General features: G+C 48.8%; 1 protein-coding gene across 4 annotated transcripts in view; it reads left to right on the forward strand.

Moving 5' to 3' along the window:
- The window catches only part of agap1 (ArfGAP with GTPase domain, ankyrin repeat and PH domain 1), a 134,355-nt gene that overhangs the window by 53,420 nt on the left and 56,924 nt on the right, over window positions 1-24,011 (forward strand). For all 4 annotated transcript variants that reach the window (XR_013811799.1, XR_013811800.1, XM_079734727.1 and 1 more), the window contains exons 2-6: window positions 5,237-5,295; window positions 5,427-5,514; window positions 14,341-14,426; window positions 15,082-15,223; window positions 16,155-16,289. Coding sequence is in view for 2 of the 4 variants with exons in the window: in XM_079734727.1 (XP_079590853.1) it covers window positions 5,237-5,295; window positions 5,427-5,514; window positions 14,341-14,426; window positions 15,082-15,223; window positions 16,155-16,289 (510 nt within the window). In the remaining 2 variants the exon portion in view is untranslated. The remainder of the gene's footprint in view (window positions 1-5,236; window positions 5,296-5,426; window positions 5,515-14,340; window positions 14,427-15,081; window positions 15,224-16,154; window positions 16,290-24,011) is intronic.

Raw genomic sequence — 24,011 nt, forward strand, 5'->3', positions numbered from 1 at the left:
TCCCAATATAAATGCAATTATATTCTTAGCCCCAAGCTGTAGGACTTCTCGAACCTCAGATGTTTGTGGCTTTATTTATGAGGACGAGGTGTTGGGACGTGCCCCAGGGGCCGACGCCCTCCTTGTCCCGCTCTAGCGAACTCGGAGCCTAACACAACAAACCACAGTGGAAGTCCTCTGGGGGGAGGGGGGGGGGGGGGGGGGGGGAGGGAATCACTGTGGTGTATGCGCTCACTGTTTTGTTTGAGGGTGTCCTGGCCAGCTGCCAGCTCTCTCTGTGATACTGATAATACTCTCTCCTGCTCTTCCACTTAGAGCGTCACCGTGTCCCGTATCTCCTCCTCTCTCAAGCTCACGTTCACCCCAAACACATTTCTGTCTCTTTATCCCTTTCTTGGCCATGTGTCACTTTTCAGTATTAACCATTTGTCTTCATAGCTGTGCCCTTGCCCTTTCTGTCTGTTTGTCTGTCTGTTCCTTCTTCCAACCTTTGTCTGCGTTAGTTCCTGCTATTGGTTAAAAACAAAAAGAGAGAGCTAAAAATGCGCTCCAACTGAATCCTATTAAAGTGTGCTTTCCTCCATAATGGCCGGTCCCATGTGAACAGCAGATTAACTACCATCCCTGTTCCTCATTTTAATACCTAAAAACCCTGCAGCACTTTGGCTGACAAGGCCAGCTGACGTGTGTGTGTGTGTGTGTGTGTGTGTGTGTGTGTGTGTTCGTGTGTGTTCGTGTGTGAGTGAGACGGAGAGAGAAAGTGAGCGAGCGCTTTTGTGACGTCATCTTCATATCGTATCATCCTCTGGATCCTCATGTTCCATCCTGTAATGAGCAGCAAACATCGTTAGAGTCGGTGATTTGAACAACGGTGTAACATCAGTCAGGAGCTGCACAGCTCGTTGCAGAACATTGCCCAATTTAATCTCTCGCTTTTGCTTTCTTTGCTTCAAGTTAATGCACGGGACACACACACAGGCAGAGACAGACGCACACGCACACACACACATAGTGTTGGCGTGGAGGAGTAGTAGAACTCTGATTGGGCTCATCTGGTTCCAACAGCGTGATTAATCGCTCGCTCTGCATTGTTCTGTACACACACTCGTTACTGTTTCTTATCCCGTTAAAGTGAACTGTTCTGTACCGAACCACCTGCTTATTTCATTAAAGTTTGAGAATGGCTATCATGTATTGTACCGTTTCCGCACTGACATTGAAGGAAAGAAACACTGTTCTCTGCGTGTGTGATTCACCATACGTGACGTTATTCAGAGGGTATTTAGGACTGAATACTATGGTTAAGTTTGATGGTGAATATTTGGAGTTCACATCATCCAATCATGGCCATGTATGTGTTTTATTTCTTTCATGACGGCTAAGCAGTTTGAAAGTGAAGGCTATCTCTCTGTCAATGCCTCGCTGTCTCTCTCACTCTTTCTCTCTCTCTGTCACTCTCCCTGGTTTAACATGAAGCAGACTCGCAGTGATCCATCTTATCTGCTCCGAGCGAGGGACCAGATCGCACAAACATGTCCATCACAGTGAACATTGTGTGTGTGTGTACATCGTGTGTGTGCTTGGATGGCAGCTTTTCACTGAGTCACAACTTTACACTGCTGACTGGCTGCTTCCCTTTCCTATACAGGACATGTGTGTGTATGTTTGTCTTTGTGTGTGTGTGTGTGTGTGTGTTTGTGTGTTCATACAGGAGTGTGTCCTATTGGAAATGGTGCCCCTCAACTGAAGGACGTTGACAACTGTGTGTGTGTGTGTGTGTGTGTGTGTGTTCTGATGGATTAATGATGTTCAGGTGTGCTGGCAACACGTTCTCAGCCAAGTGAGACAAAACATAGCAGAGGCCCCTCGCTCCCCAACCTGCTGACTACAGCATAGCTTTGACGCCATTCGGCCGATGACTAGTTTAGCTTTGACGCAACACTCAACGGCTAGTTTAGCTTTGTTTCAAGGTCTGATGGCTACTAGTTAAGCTTGTAATAATGCCCCAGCGGCCTTATTTAGCTTTGTAGCAACGTGCAAGCTGGTTTGTTTAGATTTGTAGAAACACCCGACAGCTAGTTTAGCTAAGTAACAATGCGCCCCCGGCTAGTTTAGCTTTGTAGCAATGCCCGACGGCTAGTTTAGCTTGTAGCAACGGCAGACGGCTAGTAAAGCTTGTAGCAACGCACCGGTCGGCTAGTTTAGCTTTGTAGTATTGCACCGGTCGGCTAGTTTAGCTTTGCAGTATTGCACCGGTCGGCTAGTTTAGCATTGTAGCGACTTGTCTGCTGGCTAGTTAGCTTTAGGTCCCTTTGATCTTTAAAGGGTATCCAGCGAGGAACGCTACGCTGGGTTATGGACCAGGTATACGCTGTCAACCCCGTCCGGGATTGAGGGGGGCTGGTACTTTCTTAAATAGCATTTTCCGTGCCGTTAGCAGTTAGCTAGTATTGCACAGCAGGCTAGGCATGCTAGCTGTCATGGTGGAGCTGGAGGGCCCACAGAAAACAGGAAGCAGCTGAATCAACATCCTGGCCAGGCAGGATTGGACTGGATTTGGGGGGGGGGCGGGGGAATACAAGCGGCCATTTGTAAGATTACCACCCCCCCACCCCAACAACCCCCAACAATATCCCCCTTTGTGATGTCAGACGACAAGAATACGCTAGGGATTTCACACACACACACACGCACGTACACACACACACACACACACACACACACGCGCACACGCACACTCTGATAGCACGCCTGGCTAGTTATCAGTGGCCACTAGTCAGTCTGCTCTCCAAGCAACATCTAGTGAGACGGAGCGGACCAGTCTACTTAAGACACACTGGTCTCCATGGATTCTGTCTCTCTCTCGCTCTCTCTCTCTCTCTCTCTCTCTCTCTCTCTCTCTCTCTCTCTTCCCCCCTCCCCCCCCCTCTCCGGCTCTCTCTCTCTCTATGGGGTCAGTGTCGGTCGGCCTGACACAGATTGCTGCTGATGAATTAGTAAAGGCTAACAGGGGGACCTAAATGGAGCAGGCGTCTCCCTCTCTCTCTATCGCCGGCCGTCAGGGTCCTCTCTGGCCTACTTAACCAGCCCCGGGTCACCAAGCACTCTGAGGTGTGTGTGTGTGTGTGTGTGACATGACTTTTGATTGTAAGATAGAACAGGGCCTCTTGTGTGTCTGGACTTGGCAAGAAAGAGTGTGTGTGTGTGTGTGTGTGTGTGTGTGTGTGTGTGTGTGTGTGTGTGTGTGTGTGTGTGTGTGTGTGTGTGTGTGTGTGTGTGTGTGCGCGCTACCGTTTTGCCCCTGCTTAAAGACATAAAAGAAGAAAAGGTTAGGACCGGGTGTGTGTCCGCGTTAAGTACGTCCTTGGGTAGAATGAAGCGGCAGCTCTGTGAGGAAGCGAAACACACACACACACTGAAGCGCGCAATCGCACACACACAAACAGAAACACACATACACACACTGAAGCGCGCACATACACACAGAAGCACATACGCACACACTCACAGAAATCCTGCGCGCACTCACAGACTCAAACATACACAAGCACACACTAAAGCTCACACACGGAAAGCCTGCATGCACTCACACATGCAAGCACACACACACAAGCACATAAGCACACACACACAAGCACATAAGCAGATGCACACACACACACACACACACACACGACGGGGGGCATTGGCACAGCAGATGCTGCTGGCTTCATTATGAAGCAGCATCGCGGCTCCAGCTGGCGGGGGTCTTTAATACTTTACAGGTCAGCACAGATCAACAGCTCTTAACACTTTTACTAGCTAACTGAATTTCCACCTGCTAAAGTTTTCTTTAGGGGCGAAAAAAACAGAAGCACTTGTCATGTAGTACGCGACACACTGCTCAGTTGATCCTTTGGCACGAGTTCAAATAATTAAAAAAACGTTGTGTTTTCAGAACCGAGGGCTGATTCCCCGAAACCGCATCCGTGGCAGGACGGACGTGACGTCATGTTTTTCGGATTATTGCGCACGAAAGACTTTAACGAAGTACACAATGCGGTCGAAAGAACCCGGACAACTTACACACACGCTCTGTGTGTGTTTCGCCCCGTTGTAACACAACAAGATTCCACCTCTTTTTTGGCCCGTCCTACAAATACGAACTGCGATCCGGACTCCCGCGTGCTTCGCTTGTGCCGTTCATGTTAATCGCCGTTAACGGCCAGGACGACATTATGCTCGCAGTTGGCGTCAAATGGTTCCACAAAACATCTCCGATAGTTGCGTGTGACGAATGGGAGTTTAAGTAAGCGTCCAGAGCATTGAGTCAGTGCTCTGGAAGAGGGGCACCCCTGCTTGCCTGGCCTGGCTGTGAGGGAGGCTGTTCGTTCCAGACTGGGGCCAGCCGTGTTGTGACTGGATGTGGTCGTCTGCCCTACATGGTTAGCATGACCCAGTGCACCCGCTGTCTTCGGCAATGGAAGATGCACGCTGTAAAATCCTACACACACTAACAGTCCCGCGCACGCACGCACGCACGCACGCACGCACGCACGCACGCACGCACGCACGCACGCACGCACGCACGCACGCACGCACGCACGCACGCTGTACATGTATAGACACACGCTATATACACATATACACACATGCTGATTTACACACACACTGTAACAGAAACACACACACTATCAGCAACACACTGTACAAAAAACACACACTGCAGACACACACACACAAACACTGTACACAATCACTGACACAAAAAAATAGTACGCATGCACACAAAGAATGAGTGCGCATACACACACAGTGGTTATGGGTGGAGTCCCTTAAGGGGAGGGTGCACATTATTGTACCCGAGTGTGTGTGTGTGTCTGTGTGTGTGTGTGTGTGTGTCTGTCTCGTTTACATTTAGTCTGCTGTCAATCAAACGTCAAGTCTAATGAGCGCTCTCGCTCTCTCTCTCTCGCTGTCTCTCTCTCTTGCCACTCCACGGTCGGTTTGACAAGAGTCTACTGTCAAGGAACAGATTTGCTCTCTAGCCGCCATGGCGGTTTACTGGATGTCAGTCGTGTGTGTGTGTGTGTACTGTGTTGATGCATGAATGTGTGTTGAAGTATGAGTGTGTTGAGGTACGTGTGTGTGTTGATGTATGCCTGGGTTGAGGTACGTGCGGCTGGACGTATGTGCATGCGTGTGTTGTTGTGCGTCACTGTACAGTCCCCCTGACCAGGTGTTGTTGTGTTTGCAGACGCCTTTGTGAACAGCCAGGAGTGGACCCTGAGTCGCACCGTCCCAGAACTCAAAGTGGTGAGTGCTCATCAAAGTACACCTGCACACCAGCATCGCACACGTGATTATCGAAGTATTTATTATTCATATTCCACCCGAGGGTCTGGTCCCGTTTAAAAACCCTGTTTGTGTCTCTTCTGCTGCCCCAGGGAATCGTGGGTAACCTGGCCAGTGGCAAGTCGGCACTGGTGCACAGATATCTGACGGGAACGTACGTGCAGGAGGAGTCTCCAGAGGGTAAGCCCAGCTGTCTGTCTGTCTGTCTGTCTGCGCGTCTCTTCTTTGAGGTGTCCGTCTGTCCCTTACCTCGGTCTGTACCCTGTTGGTTCTTCCTTTATGTGTACCTTGCATGTCCGTCTGTATCTCTCTCCCTTTCGCGCTATGTTTTTACCGTCTATCTTTTTGGACAATCTGTCTCCTTCTGTCTTGTCTCTCTCTCCCTTTCCTCTCAATGATTTCAGTCAGTCCGTTGTTTCTCTGCTCTCGCTAAACTTTGTTTAACTATTATCCTCTGTATCTCTTTGCTTGTTTCACAAACCCCTCCCACTCTCTCTCTCTCCCTCCCCCTCTCCCTCTGACCAGAGGATCTAGCGAAAATATTAATAAACGGGTGCAGGAATTCATCTCGGGCCTGACCCTAAAGCTCCAATCATATTAACATAAACACAAGTGGATTACACCAAATACCGCGGCAGCGCTTAGAGTCCTTAAAGGCGGAACCGGGGCTCCGCTGCGGCACTGAGCGGCTCCTTTCAGGCCTTGCCTGGTCTCTCTTTACCCCACTTCCCCGTCCCCCATTAGCCATTCAGCCCAAGGCGTTAACCCACTCCTCTCCCTCCCAGGCTCAGCAACAACAATCGACCCACTTTGGGTTCTCAGATGTGTTCCGTGATCAGTGTTTAGAGAGCAGTGATAACGGGGGGTGAAAAGCAAATTCCTTCAGTCAAGTCACCTCAATGGATCTTCAGTTTCACTGAAGATCTTCAGTTTCACTGAAGATCTTCAGTTTCACTGAAGATCCATTGAAGAGATTTAACTGAACATGTGTTTTTTTGACGACGGTGTCGAAAGTGGAAATGTCACGAGTGAGAAAACATCAATATATGCTTCAAAAAGACATTCTGGAGGTTTGAAAACGAACCCGCTTATTTCTCCGCACTGCGCAGGTGTTCCTCCTGAGACACCGTCTTTGGCGTCTAAACTAGGTTAAGGATCTGAGAGAGAGAGAGAGAGAGAGAGAGAGGGAGAGGGGACTCTGTACAGGCCACACGAAACCCCAGGCTTACCGGGAACTCATCACCGGGTGCCCACTTAATGCCGCGTTTAAATGCGGAAACCTTCCTCACCGCCGCGTTCGGTGAATCCATGTCACGCAAAAAGTGTTGGATCCTCTCCCTCCCTCCCACTCTCCTTGAACAGATCACGGATCCCGCCATTCCTTTGCGACAGTTAGTTGGCACGCCTCGGGGAAACGCGAACATATTTCCTCATCCAATATTAAAGTGCTCAGGGAACTCTCTCTCTCTCTCTCTCTCTCTCTCTCTGTCTCTGTGTCTTTCTCTCTCTCTCTCTCTCTGTCTGTCTGTCTCTCTCTCTCTCTCTCTCTCTCTCTCTCTCTCTCTCTCTCTCTGTCTCTCTCTCTCTCGCTCTCTCTCTCTCTCTCTCTCTGTCTCTCTCTCTCTCGCTCTCTCTCTCTCTCTCTCTCTCTCTCTCTCTCTCTCTCTCTCTCTCTCTCTCTCTCTCTCTCTGTCTCTCCGTCTCTCTCTCTGTGCCAACTCCCACGCATGTAGAAGAACCTTTCCTCCTCAGCAGCCCCAGACCCACTGGCCCAGAAGCTACTGGCATCCCATAATGTATTTATCTCCCCATCGTCTCGTGAAGCACAGGGCCCGAGAGCATGCACTTATCACTGCAGAACGCTTCTCCAAGAACACCTTTAATATTAGAGGGGTGATTCTAGGAAATAGTCTCTCTAATATGTATGCATATTGCTATGTGAAGGGTAACTATGTAATCACGGGGGTGCAATAGAATCTATATTATACCTGAGCAGGCTAAACTTGGTCGTTTCAGTGCTATAATGGGCGTGCATGTTTTATTTATGGCCTGTTGTACTGAAAGTGTAAATAAATTTGCATTTCAGAAGGAGAACCGACAGAGGTTTCAAACTTCCTCCTCTGGAAAGATGATTTCCAGAGGATTGCCTACGATAAGCTAATCATTTAGATGTTCACTGAGGGACTCAAACACGATGGGTTTACACTTAGAAAAATATGAATGGGGTTTTCCTACCCTTTTAAAGAGAATCGCCTGCATGATTTTACTCCTATAGGATCTAAAATTCGAAATAATTAAAATCAAGCGCACCAGCATTCGCCCACCCCCACTCTCTCCCAAAAACGCATTCATCGCAAGTTACGGAACTCATCTTGTTGATTGTGTTCAGAAGTTTTCATCCAAATGAAATTGACTGTGGTAAATATTTAGGTTGAGCATCTTTTTTCCGCAATCTTCAGACAGAGCGAGTACACAGCACCGCGGCCTTGTGTACACTCGCTTCCACACAAAATCATCACTAAACAGATGTTGGAGGGGATACGGGTCCTTGGTGCATTGTCGCTATGAAAGAGTCAGACTGCAGAAAGACTTTGGTCCAGATATACCCCTTCGGTATATCAAACAACCTGTCAGATTTTAAGACGTCCAGATGTTTTTGAGGCCCTCTTTCTTTCAAACATCTGGAAATGTTCCGGCACCAGGACGCCTTCTTCGCTAGGGTGGCTTTCTAAACTTGTTTGGTGAAAAAATGAAATGTAATCTTGTGCTCCTAAACTCGGGTCTCATTAACCCTTCCCCTGACCCGGGGTGCTTTCGCGAAGCGCACAAAACCGTAAAACATCGCCTTTTCAGAGTTAAGCTCTAAAGCGTGCGTCCTTAGAGGGGTTCAGGCGGTCAGGGGCCCCCCGCGGACCCCCTGTTTGCAAAAAAAAACTTTATTGCACTGTAACACAAGCAGAAGTAGCTCCCGCCTGCGCTATTTTTTTCTTTTCAGACCGTTTGCCAGAGCCTGTTTCGTCTGTTTGCACCCCCCCCCCCCCCGACTTAAAGTCATGTCTTCTACCACCACCAGGACTACCTTCTGGAAGCCACCGAGGCCAACTGATGAAACGGTTGGCTAACGCTGTAAAGCAAAGCCTGAATACAAAATAATACTCAGGGACGAAAAAAGCACTATAAACACTCCGCCAACCTCCCAGTAAAAGCCTGTTTACGCACAAATGTCTTGAGAATACCAATTAAATTGGGGCCTTCAAGTATCGGGGGGGAGTTCCAAGAGGCTAACGTCGCTAACTTCAGCAGCTGGCGGCTCTCTTCCATAGCCTCAAATACTTGGCCAATAGCGCACGGCCCAGCCCGAGCCAGTCCCTTAACAAACCCACCCCCCTCGCCCCCCCCAAAAAACAAATCGCCGATCAGAATAGTTGGCATCGCTCACTGCCCCTCTTCGGGTAAGCAGCGTAGTTTCCTGCTGCAGTGGAATAATGCTCCAGCATGGCCCTGGCTCTTAAGGGGGTAGACGTGGCCCCCAGTCCAGTGGGCCCCCCCAGTCTCGTGGCCCCCTTCCTCGTGGTTGTTGATGGGGACAGGGGTGTTTCTCGGCCTCTCGATAGGTTGGTTGTTTGAGAGGGCGGGTTAACCGCAGTACCGTGAAGCCTCTCGCCAGCGCTATTCTTAGGCTGCACTCAAGAGGCCTGGAGCCAAAAAGGCCCCTTCAGCGGGGCCCCTTCAGCGGGGCCCCTGGGCTGAATCCCACCGGCAGAGGATTTATGAATGGCTAGAATGGGCACCAGCCGGCCCGCTCCTATGTACCACCGTCGCTCAGAGACAGGACGGCAGGGGGTCCTCCCGACTTGCGGTGTGGCCCTATGGGTGGGGCCCACCTCCCCCCCCCCCCCTAAGGAGAAGGGGCCAACTCAACAGGAAGGAAGTGGAGCATTAAAGAGTCTGGAGAAATAACGGCGCTCGCGTAAAGTAAATAAACCAAACCAGGGAAACCCCGTTCACAGGCCGGCTATTCCTGGTCTCTCGCTCTCTCTGTCTGTCTGACTCTCTCTCGTTCTGTCTGTCTCTCGTTCTGCCTGTCTGTCTGTCGCTCTCGCTCTGTCTGTCTGTCTGTCTGTCTGTCTGTCTGTCTGTCTGTCTGTCTGTCTGTCTGTCTGTCTGTCTGTCTGTCTGTCTGTGTCTCTCTCTCTCCCTCTCTCTCTCTCTCTCTCTCTCTCTCTATCTCTCTCTCTCTCTCTCTCTCTCCATTTCCCACTCTTTGTATACTTCCAATTGTTAATCTTTTTGGCTCTTAGCTACTCTGTTCTATCAATCCATCGTTTTTTAGACCTTCTCTTTCTTCCACATCATTGCCCTCTCGTGAGAAGCTTTCCCTTTTATTCTCTCTCTCTCTCTCTCTTTGTCTCTGTCTCTGTCTCTCTCTGTCTCTCTCTCTCTCTCTCTCTCTCTCTCTCTGTCTCTCTCCGTCCTCTCTCTCACCCTCCCTCTTTTTCCCTCTGTTTATCGTTCGCCCCCATAAACTTTTGCTCACATCTCTTCTCTCGCTCGCTCGCTCTCTCTCCCTCCCTCCCCCATCTTTGTCTTTGTTTCCCATAAACTTTTGAACTTCTTCCATCTCTCCCTCTGTTGCATCTTTTTTTAATCCCCAGGCTCTGCCACAAACGTACGCACCATCCTCTCTCTCGCTCTCCCTCTCTCTCTCTCTCTCTCCCTCTCTCTCTCTCTCGCTCTCTCTCCGCTCTATGATCTGTGTGCTGGTTTTGGACTCTGCATGTATAACTGGGGCTGCATCTTTGATTTGCTCTGTCTCTCTCTCTGTCTCTCTATCTTCCCTTGGCTGCATCGCTAAACTAGCTGACGTGGACGCAGGTAACTATTCCTAATCTTGCTTACAGACTTCCTCCAGCTATTTCCTTTGATTCGCCCATCCTGCCATCCTCCAATCTATCCCTCCATCCCTCCCACCCATCCGACCAATCCAGTCCCGGGTTCTGCACGCCTGGTCCCAGGGTTGTTAACAAGTTCTAGTAAACTGGGTGATGGTTAGAATCACGCCTTGTATAAACGGGTAGAATCCTAGCCCCATCAATGATTCCTAAAAGGGAGTCACGGAATTATAGGTTTAATTATGAAAGAGTTAACATTCTTTATAATTATGTTTATTATATACTAGCAAGGCTAACATTAGCGTTTAGCATTTTGAGCGCCACTCATGAGTGTTTGTGCCGGGAGCCAAGGTCTGCAGAACCCGAGTCTTACGATGCTGCTGTGCTGCATCGTTAGCATTAGCATTGTTAGCATTATTAGCATTTCACGTCTTAGCCCGGACTAGCCAGTCTGGTCCGTCGTAGCCTAGTGACACTAGTCTGCACCCATTCACCTCGATCCAGCCCCATCCCCCCTGCCATTTTGTTATCAACACCAACCGATAGAATCACCACATGCCCGCACACACAAACACACACGCACACCACATGCACGCACACACACACACCCACACACGCACACACGCACACACACACACACACACACGTCCACGTGCAACATGCTGCTGACGGTGCGTTGGCCCCATCTGCTCGACTGCGGCAGCAGAGAGCTCTGCCTTCCTCTGCAGTGGGCGGTGTTCACTAGAGTAGTGATGTCACCAGGTTACCTGTTCACCAGCAGTGGTACACCACCATGTTATCTGTTCACTATAACCAGAGCAGTGATGTACCCCTATGTTATCTGTTCAGTAGAATAGTGAAGCCACAATGTTGCCTCTTCACTAGAGTAGTGATATTCCACCATGTTACTGGGTCACTATAACCAGAGCAGTGGCATACCGCCATGTTATCTGTTCACTAGAGTAGTGATACCACCATGTTACTGGGTCACTATGACCAGAGCAGTGATATACCACCATGTTATCTGTTCAGTACAATAGTGAAGCCACAATGTTACCTCTTCACTAGAGTAGTGATACCACCATGTTACCTGTTGACTATAACCAGAGCAGTGATATACCGCAATGTTATCTGTTCACTATAACCAGAGCAGTGATATACCACCATGTTACCTGTTCACTTTAACCAGAGCAGCTATATACCATGTTATCTGTTCTCTAGAGTAGTGATATCACCGTGTTACCTGTTCACAAGAGTAGTGATATACCACCATGTTATCTGTTCACTAAAGTAGTGATACCACCATGTTACCTGTTCACTATAACCAGAGCAGTGATATACCGCCATGTTATCTGTTCACTATAACCAGAGCAGTGATATACCACACCACCATGTTATCTGTGTCTGTTCACTATAACCAAAGCAGTGATATACCACCATGTTACCTGTTCACTTTAACCAGAGCAGCTATATACCATGTTATCTGTTCTCTAGAGTAGTGATATCACCGTGTTACCTGTTCACAAGAGTAGTGATATACCACCATGTTATCTGTTCACTAGGGTAGTGATGCCACCATTTTATCTTTTCACTAGAGTAGTGATATACTATCATGTTACCTCTTTACTGGAGAAGTGAAGAACCATCATTGTATCTATTCAGTTTGACCAGGGCAATGATATGACATCAAGTCATCTGTTCACTAGAACAATAATAGATTATTGAGTGTTCTGTTGTTTTTTTTTTAGAAATGAGTGATTTATGGAATGAACTAAAATGACACGCATCTGTGTTGTTTGTTATTCAGGTTTCATGTTATGATGGGTTATCATGTTATGACATGGTCCCAAGGATGTTCCACTTCCTCCTGCTTCAGTGGCTGTTCTCTGAAACCCGCTCTGTCCTAAAATGAGACAGACTGCATGCTCTCTCTCGCTCTCCGTCTCTCCCTCTCTCTGTCTATGTCTCTCTCTCTCTCTCTATCCCTCTCCCTCTACCTCTCTCTGTCACTGTCTCTCGCTCCGTCTCTCTCTCCCTCTATCTGTCCCTGTCTCTGTCTCTCTCTGTCTCTGTCTCTCTCTGTCTCTCTCTCTCTCTCTCTCTGTCTCTCTCTCTCTCTCTCTCTCTCTCTCTCTCTCTCTCTCTCTCTCTCTCTCTCTCTCTCTCTGTCCCTGTCCCTCGCTCCGTCTCTCCCTGTCTCTCTCTCTCTCTCTCTCTATCTCTCTCTCTCTCTCATCCCTGAATACATTGAACTTTCCCTCACAACCTCACTGCTGGGAAACTGAGGAGTGAGCTAAAACTAAAAGTGTGCGAGTGTGTGTAACCTCACACAGAGGGAAACAGCAGAATGTTTGTGTGTGTGTAACGTATGCCTGACAACAGAATTAGAATTGTGCGTGCGTGTGTGCAGCAGTCGCACCATCGTTCGGCTCCCCACCACACACCACTCCCAGAAACGTGCGCGCGCGCACACACACACACACGCACACACACACACCGTAGGCGGCCGTACACCGCTCAGTGTTTCTTGGTGCATTCCTTTGGTTTTCCCCGGGCTACATTGGTAAACTGAAACCTCATTTCTAGTCATTATCTCAGAGTTTATTTCGATACAGAAAAAAAAGAAAAACAGGCTGTGGTTCCCTGGCATCCATGTTAGCACAGCAGAGCCACCGCAGGCCCCGGAGGGGATCCCACAGCGGGCCCAGTGCAACACGCGGAGAGCCCATTCCACCGGAGCGGAGTCACGGGTGTCGGATCATTAGGCTCCTAGCATTGATTATTAACTGCAGACATAACTTTTGAGTCGAATGCTCTGAATGTTGTTGTTCTTTGGTGGAGTCTTTCACAGAAAAAAACAACAATGATTGAGATATCGACACTGATAGTCGCGTAGCGTGTAGTGGTACGACATGCGTTTTTGCCCACGTCCACCCACCCCAGGAAAGAGTATTATGGGAATGACTAGCATACTGCGGGGGAGACAGGGACTGCAATCGGCGATAACGGTGACCACAGGCGACAGGGAGAAACAATAGGCCCGTTACCATAACAAGTGACTCAGATTCAAATGTTTGCAATCAGACACAAACCCATGGTTCTCTTCCCTGTCATTTTGAGTGGCTTAAAGTGCATCGGAAGTATTTACCAGCGCAACAAGTCCTTTTGTTCAACCTGCCAAAACGGTGCTCGAAACATTCACTTCAGTAAAAGTGACCACTCCGTTCGTTAGAGAAGTTAGTGTGAATCCCGCAGCTTCTATGTCACGAGATTCGTCACATTTTCAGAGCAGGCGCGGGGTTGTTGCCCCGGTGTGGACCAGCGACCTGGAGGCAAGGCAAGACTGATTGAATAGTCTGTACTGACGGAGTGGTCCCAACTTTAATGGTCCCCTAGTGGTCAGGGGCCTTTAGTCGTCATGGTTTTTACCTACGTCCTAGTGATTTGATGCATTACATGAGTCAATAATAGAGAGTAAAACCATGTTTTGCCATCGGTGTGTGTGTGTGTGTGTGTGTGTGTGTGTGTGTGTGTGTGTGAAAGAGCACAATGTTCTCTGAACATAGGTCCTGGTCTTTGTCTTCGAGATGCATGAATCACCTGGAATGTTTAAAATGTACACATACTCACACTTTGCACCATAACAAACACACACACACACACAAACCCCCTGTCATCTCCCTGTGTGGTTAACCTGTTTAGCCCCATTCCTCACATTCACCTGGAAGTAGCCGTTATGCTGTGTGTGTGCGTGTGTGCCGCGTACATGAAATTCCTCGCGTTCCTACCCCTGGGAAATCTCTGCTGGTACTTGGCCCAAAACCAAATCCACTCATCGATCGGGTGGTCTCCTCGACCAATCAGGGCGCAGAAGTCGACTGATTTCAACATGACACACACACACACACACACACACACACACACACACACACACACACACACACACACACACACACACACACACTTACTCGTCGTCCTCACCTAACCAATCAGAAACCACCTTACTCACCATCATCATCTGACTAACATGAGCCGTGTTTGACGTGAAGTCTGTGCGCCGTGTGTCGTGTGCCGGCCCCGTTAACGCCGTCCGCCTCTCCTCTTCGTGTCACAGGCGGTCGCTTCAAGAAGGAGATCGTGGTGGACGGCCAGAGCCACCTCCTGCTCATCAGGGATGAAGGGGGCCCCCCGGAGGCTCAGGTCTGTACTGCACCCCACCGAAACTCAGGGGCCTCCAGGTCTCTCCCAAAAGGGCCGCGTCACAAAGCAGTCCTGTTCACATAGCTCACTGCTGCGGGAAGCCAGCTTTACTTTTTTTTTTTTACCACTTTCACCATGTAGGTCAGAGAGGTGTGGCACCCATGGGTGGGGCAGGGGTCCCTCCAGACGGATACATGCTCCATCCTGAACACTGACCAAAATGGAGTTTGCATGTCTAGACTAAATATATGGATTCTTATCAATGATGCATGTCTTTCCTCTCTCTCTCGCTGGCTCCTTCTCTCCTCTCTTGAGAGACCTGGACCTTACTCGGCTCTTTAATCATTTGCTGTGATACCATGACAAAGACGAACCATACCCATGCCATGATCAAGCTCATGTGCTTCATAATGCCCTGCGTTTTGGCACCAAATAACTGTTGAGGCTGTTGCCGTGTTTAACCATGAACAATACTTAACCAGTTTAAGTGTAGTAAGTGACCTTGTACGACCTTTGCCGTGTCCGTACACCCACTGACACTCGGACATGCAGCACTGCACTCTATCTGTATTTGTCGTCATATTTGAGTGCCAAAGTACCAGCTCTTGTGTCGTCCTTGTAATGGGTCTTCTTTCCTTCTGTTTTGTGTGTGCAGTTTGCGCTGTGGGTGGATGCGGTGATCTTCGTGTTCAGCCTGGAGGATGAGAACAGCTTCCAGACGGTGTATCACTACTACAGCCGCCTGGTCAACTATCGCAACACCGCCGACCTGCCCCTCGTACTGGTGGGCACGCAAGGTACCGCCGCACTGCTCGCGACCGTCCATGGCTTTGGTGCTCTGCTACGTCCTCGGCACTCACCATCACTGTGTCTCCGTCTCCCTGTCTGTCCCCACCACTCTCTCTCTCTCCGTCTGTTTTCACAACTCTCTCTCAATCCGTCTCCCTGTCTGTCCCCACCACTCTCTCTCTCTGTCTGTTTTCACAACTCTCTCTCAATCTGTCTCCCTGTCTGTCCCCACCACTCTCTCTCTCTGTTTGTTTTCACAACTCTCTCTCAATCCGTCTCCCTATCTGTCCTCCCTCCTCTCTCTTCTGTGTCTCTGTCTCCCCTCACAAATCTCTGTCTGTGTCTCTCTGTCCGTCCACACCACGCAGCTCTGTCTCTGTCTATTTCTGTGTCTTTACTTTTCTCTCTCTCGCTGTCTGTGTCAATCCTACTACTTGTTATAATAGTCTTCCCTTATAGCTCTCTATCTGTCCTCACAACTATGTCTCTGTCTATTTCTCTCTCTCTCTCTCTGTGTCTCTGTCTCTCAGTCTGTCCACGCCTCTCTCTCTCTGTCTGTCTGTTTATCTCATTATCTCTCTGTATCTGTCCTCAAAACTCACCCTCTCTCTCTCACCCACTCAGTCACTCACAGTGGGTTTACTCATCGGCATTATTGAGCTCTTGCTGCCCCCTAGTGGCGCATTTTAACCACTACAGTTACCATCTGGAGATGTTATTTCAAATCGAGTTTACATAAAACTGAAAAAAATACAAGAATAACCAAATTACTGTTGGGAAAAAAAAAACGTAGGCAAAATTTGATGATTGTGTGTATATATATATATATATATTATATTTGTCAAATAAATCAACATGCTCATATCCAAGCCGTGCGCAGACACCCATCGCTGGTTCCTCTAAAGCTTGGTGTTAACGCCGTCCCCCCCGTCCCCCCAGACGCCATCACCTCGGCCAACCCGCGGGTGATCGACGACAGCCGCGCGCGCAAGCTCTCCAACGACCTGAAGCGCTGCACCTACTACGAGACCTGCGCCACCTATGGCCTCAACGTGGAGCGGGTCTTCCAGGACGGTCAGTACCCCCCTACTCCCACACCTGCTCACACCCACGCCCTACCCGGAGCAACCAGGGTAGGGTCGGTCTGTACCCCCCCCCCCCGTACCCCAACACCTGCACACATCCTACCCGGACCAACCAGGGTAGGGGCGATGGTGGGGTCTTCCGGGATGGTCAGTGCCCCCCCCCCACCCATTCGTTGGTCATATGACTCTTTTGAAGGCTTCTTCATACCGTTCTATGGTGACCCCTCTTAATGAGGAACTGGTATTAAAGTTGCTGTAATTAAGTGTAATGTAGCGGTGAGTGAGTGAAAGGCTCTGTGAGATTAGCGGTCCGCGCCTGCCTCTGGATGAGAGCATTTCGAAATTAAACCGCTCCGGGCTAATTTCTGACCAATTAGGGAATCTCTTCCCTGATTGGTTCGGAGATTCCATCTTGCCTGTCAATCGCAGATGTGTGAATTGCGCTTCTCATTGGACGAGGAACATAGGAAGGGAGGGAGCAGAGAAAAAGGCCACATTTTCTTGGTTGTTATTTTCAATATATTGCTGTCTTGTGAACGCTCTCTTTAAAGTTGACGCGTCGTACTGTCAACACCTTAAAATAGTCCACAATACACAAGTTTTGGATGTGTTCGATGGGGATGGCATTCCTTCTCGTTGTCCTCCTAGCCACCAGGCTGGAAGGGAGCCTGCTTCGATGCTCCTTCCCAGGGCTGCTTGGTGTCCTCTGGGTTCTGTCGTTTTTATCGTGTCTCCCAGAGATGTCGGGGTTAGGGGGCTGGGCCGTCCTCCAGGCCCTCTGAAGCTGGAACCGCCAGTACGAGCCGTCACAAAACGTCCGTGACAGTCTAACAGTGCGCTAAGCTGCCAAACCGACACCTCTTTGTATCGGCATCTAGTGGACACTTTATAGAGAGAGAGAGAGAGAGAGAGAGAGAGAGAGAGAGAGAGATCCCCTGGGAAGGTGACCTTACCCCCCTATCTCTTAAATTGTCGGACAGCGAGCGCCATTGTGCGGTCGGTGTTAATCACGGCTCAATTAAGCCCCTGGAATGAGACCCTCTCAGCCATTTAGCTGCAGCCGGCCGGCAATTAACTTTTATCATACTCCGGGGTGGTGGGAGTTGTGGGGGGGGGGGGGGGGGGAATAGATAGAATGGAGAGAGTGAGATCCACCGACGAGGCCCATAGAGGTGTGGGTGGCTGGATCCACGCATGAATTAAACCCTGATAATAATACTGTACTGTAGAACATTTGATTATTCTCGTTATCGGACTTTAACCCCTCACCAACTATTTTTTTTTTTCACATCATTTTTAATATTGGTGTACGCTTCTAGTCCAGGTTGGTCTGTCTGTATGCCTGCCTGCTTTCAGGTTGAATTTACCTGTATGCCCTATGTTGGCATGTTGGAGGCCCTAATTCCTCTGTGGAGGCTCTACAGATGACATCCACGTGTCCACATGTTTTCTGTCCCCCTTCCACACATTCAACATCCCTTCCTCTATATTACTAAAGGCATCCCACCCTCATGATGCTGCACTACAGTGGTCGGCCACCAGATGGCAGTGTAGACTCAGGAATCCAATCGCGTACGTTTAGATTCCACCTTTAGTACACGTTCGTGTATAATGTCTGATGCTCTATTTTCTTCGCAATTATTTTTCCTTGTTTTTCCGTGATATTATATTCAGTTTATTCTGTATCGGATCCACTCATTCGCTTAGCGTAGCTTCCGAGCACATGTAGTAAGGAGAGGAGATTTATCACTTTAGAAGCGGTGTGTGTGGGTCCCGTCTTCAGCGCGTGCTGGAAATCAATTACAGCCATTCCCCCCCGAGGTCAGAACTCATTATCTGTGTTCACGCCAAGTTCCCACCCGACCATCGCGGGTCTAGCGATGATTATTGACGATTAGCCTGGTAATTAGTGCGGTGTGGCATGTACGCACATTAGCAAAGGTTGTTGTGCGGCCGGCGAGGTGTGTGTGTCGTGTCGAGTGTGTCGTTTGCGTGGTTTGTCAACAGGACAGCACTGATAACCGCGGAGCTGATAATGACTGATTAATCAGGCGGCCAGTAGCAGATATTTCGTTGCCCATTTTTAACCACGGTGTCACAATTGAAACACAACTCAACCAAATAATTTATCTAAATTGTTATTTATTTTAATTTACTGTGTTTCAGATTTTTATCTAATTAAATTAGGGAATTAAAATAAGGCAAAATAAGAGGAATATAATTGGGTAAGTATAATACAATCTGACTCGAAGAAACAAAATTACTTTGTGAAGAGTGAGACATGGAGACACAAAGGTTGCATCAGAAGGCATTCGAAGTTGATCTATAAAATGTCCCCCAATGTCTGTGTGTGTGTGTGTGTGTGTGTGTGCACGTGCCCGTGCCCGTTTGTCTGCGCGTGTGTGCGCGCGTACGTAAGCCCCTTCCGCGATACCCTCAACCGTGTTAAAACCAGGAATCTTTTCACACTAAACGTCCCCCTATTATCTTCGTAATTATTCCTCCAAATGTGCGGTGGTAGTGTGTGTGTGTGTGTGTGTGTGTGTGTGGGGGGGGGGGGGGGGGGGGGGGGGGTGAGACCAGGGGACAGTCTCTCTCTCTCCCCCTGTCTCTCCTTATTTTGGGTGACACTGTCTCTTGTATTTAGCGTCTCTGCCGTTAATCAGGCGCTTTAATTATCCGCCGCGCTGGGATCCGTTGACGAGCGGCAACATGATTATTTTAATGTTTTCCCTCGCCAGCCACACTCACGCAGCGGCCGCTCTGCCTCCAGCTGTGTGTGTGTGTGTGTGTGTGTGTGTGCGTGTGTGTGTGTGTGTGTGTGCGCGTGACTGCCTGTTGCCCGCATGCGTCTGCCTCCGCCTTTATTTTATGTTTGCACACGCATTCACATAAAGTGTGTGTAAATGTGTTGTGTATAAACACACACGCAGATATAAAAACATTGTTCCACTTACGCCGCTACACACACGCATGCTTTGTGTTGTGTTAGCCTGTGTTAACCTGTGTTAGCCTCTTGCATAGCAAACAGCCTTCTGTTCAGCAGCAACCGCTCAGAAGCATTGACACGATAATACAATAATGTCTGAGTGCCATATGATATGTATTGCTATATGTGGGCCATATTCCAATGTTTATGAGTGAATTTATCTGTTGTGTGGTTCAGCGTTTAAGGTGAGCTTTGGGTGCTCCATGTCCATGTGGAGGTTGTTTTTTAATTTGTTTAGTATGTAGCTGACGGGAATTGACTATAGGCGAATACGCTGTTAGCTTCCCCTGACTCTACGGGCGCACTCACACTAGGCAAAGTTGCCCTGCACCGTACTAAAGTACGATTAAGTACAGTAGAAACACATTTATACCGTAATCCCCCGTCATACGTCTTCACCAAGCGTCCGCTGCTTAGTAGAACAACAATGGAGAACAACACAGAGAACACAATTGGCACTTCACTGACTTTGTTGCTTATTTGGAGCCGTTCTACTCAGATACAGCCCTCTCTCACTGAGCGTTTTTACACTGCCAAATATGCCGTTTTATGCAAGCCTTTTCGCGGCACGGTCCGCGCGTTGACACTGCCCGAGGTAAATTGCCTGCTTGAGCTAGCACCCCAATTTACCCTCCCGGAACCTACACACATTGGCAGTTTATTGGGTTCCATTCTGTTTTAACGCGACGGCTCCGCGGTTCCAGACTGATCACTTCAGAAATCTAGTGATCAGCAAAATAACGAATATGTTGGCTTTTTTGCACTTGTAAATAGTAAATCGCGTTTGTAGCCTACACTCAGACGTGAACTTACTCTTGCATGTGGGTGTCTTTATTCATAAAAAATAAAAACATTCGGGAGTATGCAAATTATTCTAAAGAGGTCTAGACTTAGAAAGCCGTGACGAACAGGGGATTTTTGATCAAACACTCAACGTCGCTATCGCACCAACGTGAACCCACTCATGAACCGCTCGCCGCCATGTTTATTGTTTAATGGGGTAGAAGGGTGGCATGGACTATGCGTCATCCAGTCCAGGTTGCGTATACGCGCGTGTGTCCGTGTCGGCTCGTTAGCATCTGTCCCGTGGCCTGAGCACACCTCTCCGAAGTGTACTCCGGCCACAGAATTGAACTGTACTTAAGTACGGATGGTGTGCTTACACTAGCCAAACGATCTAGACTTTAGGGGGCAAACGTACTTGAGTACGGTTGCGCCCTACATTGAGGTTTCTGCCCCAAAATTTTCAGTAAAACGAGTCCACCTGACGATACAAGTATTGCGGAAGACACACAAGGTGATAATGCCCCCTACTGAATCTAAAACCTACTGTGATTGGCCAGGAGCTGTTGCATCATCAGGAGATGCTCTCATTACGGAGATGTAATGCGTTAGAAAATCCATGCGTTGCGTTGCTATAGTTATCGGCTGTGACCTTAAACCCTCTTGTATCTTTACTCATCTTGTTAATCTGGGCATAAAAGCACACACTTGCTCTTACATATTCATTAATTCATAGCTTGCCCTCTTGAAGTATTTACATTACATTTACATTGAGGGCATTTGGGAGACGTTTTTGTCCCATGCTACTCACAGCTAACACTTCAGTGCCTGCCAAATTCTCAAATACACGCAAACAGTTTTGTGCTTGTATGTGAAATCCGTCTCGGATTTCAAAAACAAAAAACATCATCAACAAATGATGGACACACAAACAATGAACGTGATAGAATCCAGCACACGCCTTACACAAAAAAACCAATGTGCATATTAAAATGTTAGTGGACCCTAATGGATCTTTCCCGTGGGACCGGAGGAGCGCATCCTGCAGTGTGTGGTCGTTGATGCCCCATCCACGGACCCCGCCAGAGTTATTACCATAAACAACACCATAATCAGCCTGTAGGAGCAGAGCCGAAGACCCCAGCCCGCGGAGAGTGTGGTCCAGGTTTAAGGTGACTGGGATGCGTGTTCCTGCACCACCACCACCACCACCACCGCCACATCTACACACTGCACCACCCGTTAAACGATAATTAGTCGTGGCACCACTGCGCTCCCGCAGAATTAATGACGTCCAGACATGTCCGATAACCCTCTGACACGCCACTCATCAAGCGCTCCTTTGCCCAGCCCTTTATTTATTTATCTCCAATGTTACAAATGCCATTTGCAACATTCACAAATTTGTTTCTTGTCTGTGTCTCCCCCCTCGCCAGACTGTATTGGAAAATAAAATCACAATTTATTAACAGTCAAATCGTTGCTAAGCGTGCTGCTTATTGATTTCACATGCATATTCCGTGACCCCCCCCCTTAGCCTCAATCTCTCCATTGATTACCGGGCTCGGCTAGTCGGGCCTTAATTGCAGCCACCCCACCCCCAAGCCCCCCCACTCAAGCCCTGTATGTATACGCAGCTGCTCTGTAATAAAGTGAATTTTCACTGACGGGTACTCCGACTCTCCTCGTCCGACAAATAAGCGCTGACGTGCACTAATGTGACGGTATTCCGATCGGAGAGACGAGGGCGAGTCCGGGTCTGTCCGGCGTTTTCTTAAGTACTTCTAAATGTGTGCGTTGTGCCCTGTTTTTTTTTTTTTAGATAATATACCTTTGCTGTGTGTGTGTGTGTGTGTGTGTGTGTGTGTTGTGTGTGTGTGTGTGTGTGTGTGTGTGTATGCAATGTGTGCATGCGATGTTTACTAGGAGTCTTGGTGAGTAGTGTGCGGGTTAAGTTCCTATTGTGTATAAAGCAGATTCCGTTATACGTGGTGTGATTTATACGATACGAGTGATTTATTTTGGTCTATTCAAGTGTGCTCCACCCGATTGGTTCTCAGCCCATATGGTGTTATAGGACACTGTTGCAAACACACACATGAGACGGTGCAAGCGCACACACGTACATGAATCAATCTGCCATAATGCCATCAGCACACGCACACACACATCACACACCACATGCAGAATCCTAAACAGGGGTATTTTAGGAAATAATAATATTAATGCAAGAGAAGTGAAGTTGTTACATTTTCTGGACGTTGCGTCAGACATGCATCCGCCACCGGTGTGCCTGTGTAATTAGCCCTGCCGCTAAACGGGCCCCCGTCCTGTCTGACTGGGGAGCGGGCAGGGGGGGGGCGGTCACCTTGGTGTCAGAACACCCTGGCTCCGTGCTTTGTTAGCGCGCGCTAACAAGCAGAGAAAACCAGTCTCTTCCTCTCTGGTGATCGGCCCCCACACACACACACACACACACACACACACACACACACACACACACTCTCTCTCTCTCTCTCTCTCTCTCTCTCTCTCTCTCTCTCTCTCTCCTCTCTCTCTCTCTCTCTCTCTCTCTCTCTCGTCTCTCTCTCTCTCTCTCTCTCTCTCTCTCTCTCTCTCTCTCTCTCTCTCTCTCTCTCACACACTCACACTCAGGGACACAGACACCAATCGTGTACAAATATGCACAGCTGCATTGGTATCATTAATGATGTTAAGGATACACACTCATCAAGAAATAGTCCTTGGCAGTAGTCACAGAAATGTGTAAATAATACAACAGAAGGCCACAAATCCTGATCACAGCCTATTTTTCTTGGACTTTGACAACATCCCATCACACGAACAGAATTGTTTGCAATTTGACAGCGTATTTCCAGCATTATCCCATATGTACGCTACAGCATGGAGAGTGAAAAATTGGAGCATATTAAGGAACGTTATTTAACTTGCTTTTGTTTGCTAGCATACCTCCATGTCCTTGTGTGTGTGTCTGTGTGTTTGTGTGTGTGTGTGTGTGTGTGTGTGTGTGCAGGGTTATTAAGACACATTAGCGGCCAGTTGTTTTGATAGCAAGCTCTGAGGTGCTGTCGGTGGGCATCATGTCGGGAGAACAGCAAGTGGGGGCGGGGGTCTTCAGTTATATTTATATTTTAAGCCGTAGCGTGTGGGGATGAGAGTGTGTAAGGGGAGAGATATGGGAGGGGAGAGATGTGGGAGAGATATTAGAGATGTGGGAGGGAGTGATATTTGAGGGAGAGATGTGGAGTGGATGTAGGAGGGGAGAGATTGGGCAGGAGAGATGTGGGAGAGTTGTGGGGGGGGGGGGGGGGGGGAGAAATTTCTGGACGGATGAGGATAGTCCTTCTGAGGCGCCCCCACCACAAACAGTGTGTGTGGGTGTTGTGGAAGAGTTGTGAGGAGGCATGCTAAACGCTGTCTCTTCGCCACAGCTTAGCAGCAACCATTGATGATCGTCCAAGATGGGTTGTATAGCGTTGCTCAGTGGGGGCTCACTGAGGAAGAATCTGTTTTTTCCTGCACTGATGTAACTGATGGTGTTTGTTTTGTGTGTGTGTGGGTGTGTGTGTGTGCCCTACTTAACCAGGGTCATCAGGCTCTCTGAGGTGTCAGGAGCATCCACGTGAGTGTGTGTGGGGCTTGGTAGGGTAGCTCATTGAAAAAGGTTAGCTGTCCTTCTCTATCGACCTCCAGATACATTCTCTCCCTCACCCCCTCCTTTCTATTCCCGCACTTTCTCCTCTCCCCTCTCCTTCCCTCCCTTCCTCACCCCTCTTCTTCCCTCTCTTCTCCTCTCCTCCTTCCCTCTCCTCTCCTCTCCTATCCCTCTCCACGCCTCTTTTCTCCCCCTTCTACCCTCTCCTCCTCTCCTTTCCTCACCCCTCTCCTCCTTCCCTCTCCTCTCCTCTCCTATCCCTC

This window comes from Pollachius pollachius (genome assembly GCF_949987615.1).
Source record: "Pollachius pollachius genome assembly, chromosome: 4".
Taxonomy (NCBI): domain Eukaryota; kingdom Metazoa; phylum Chordata; class Actinopteri; order Gadiformes; family Gadidae; genus Pollachius; species Pollachius pollachius.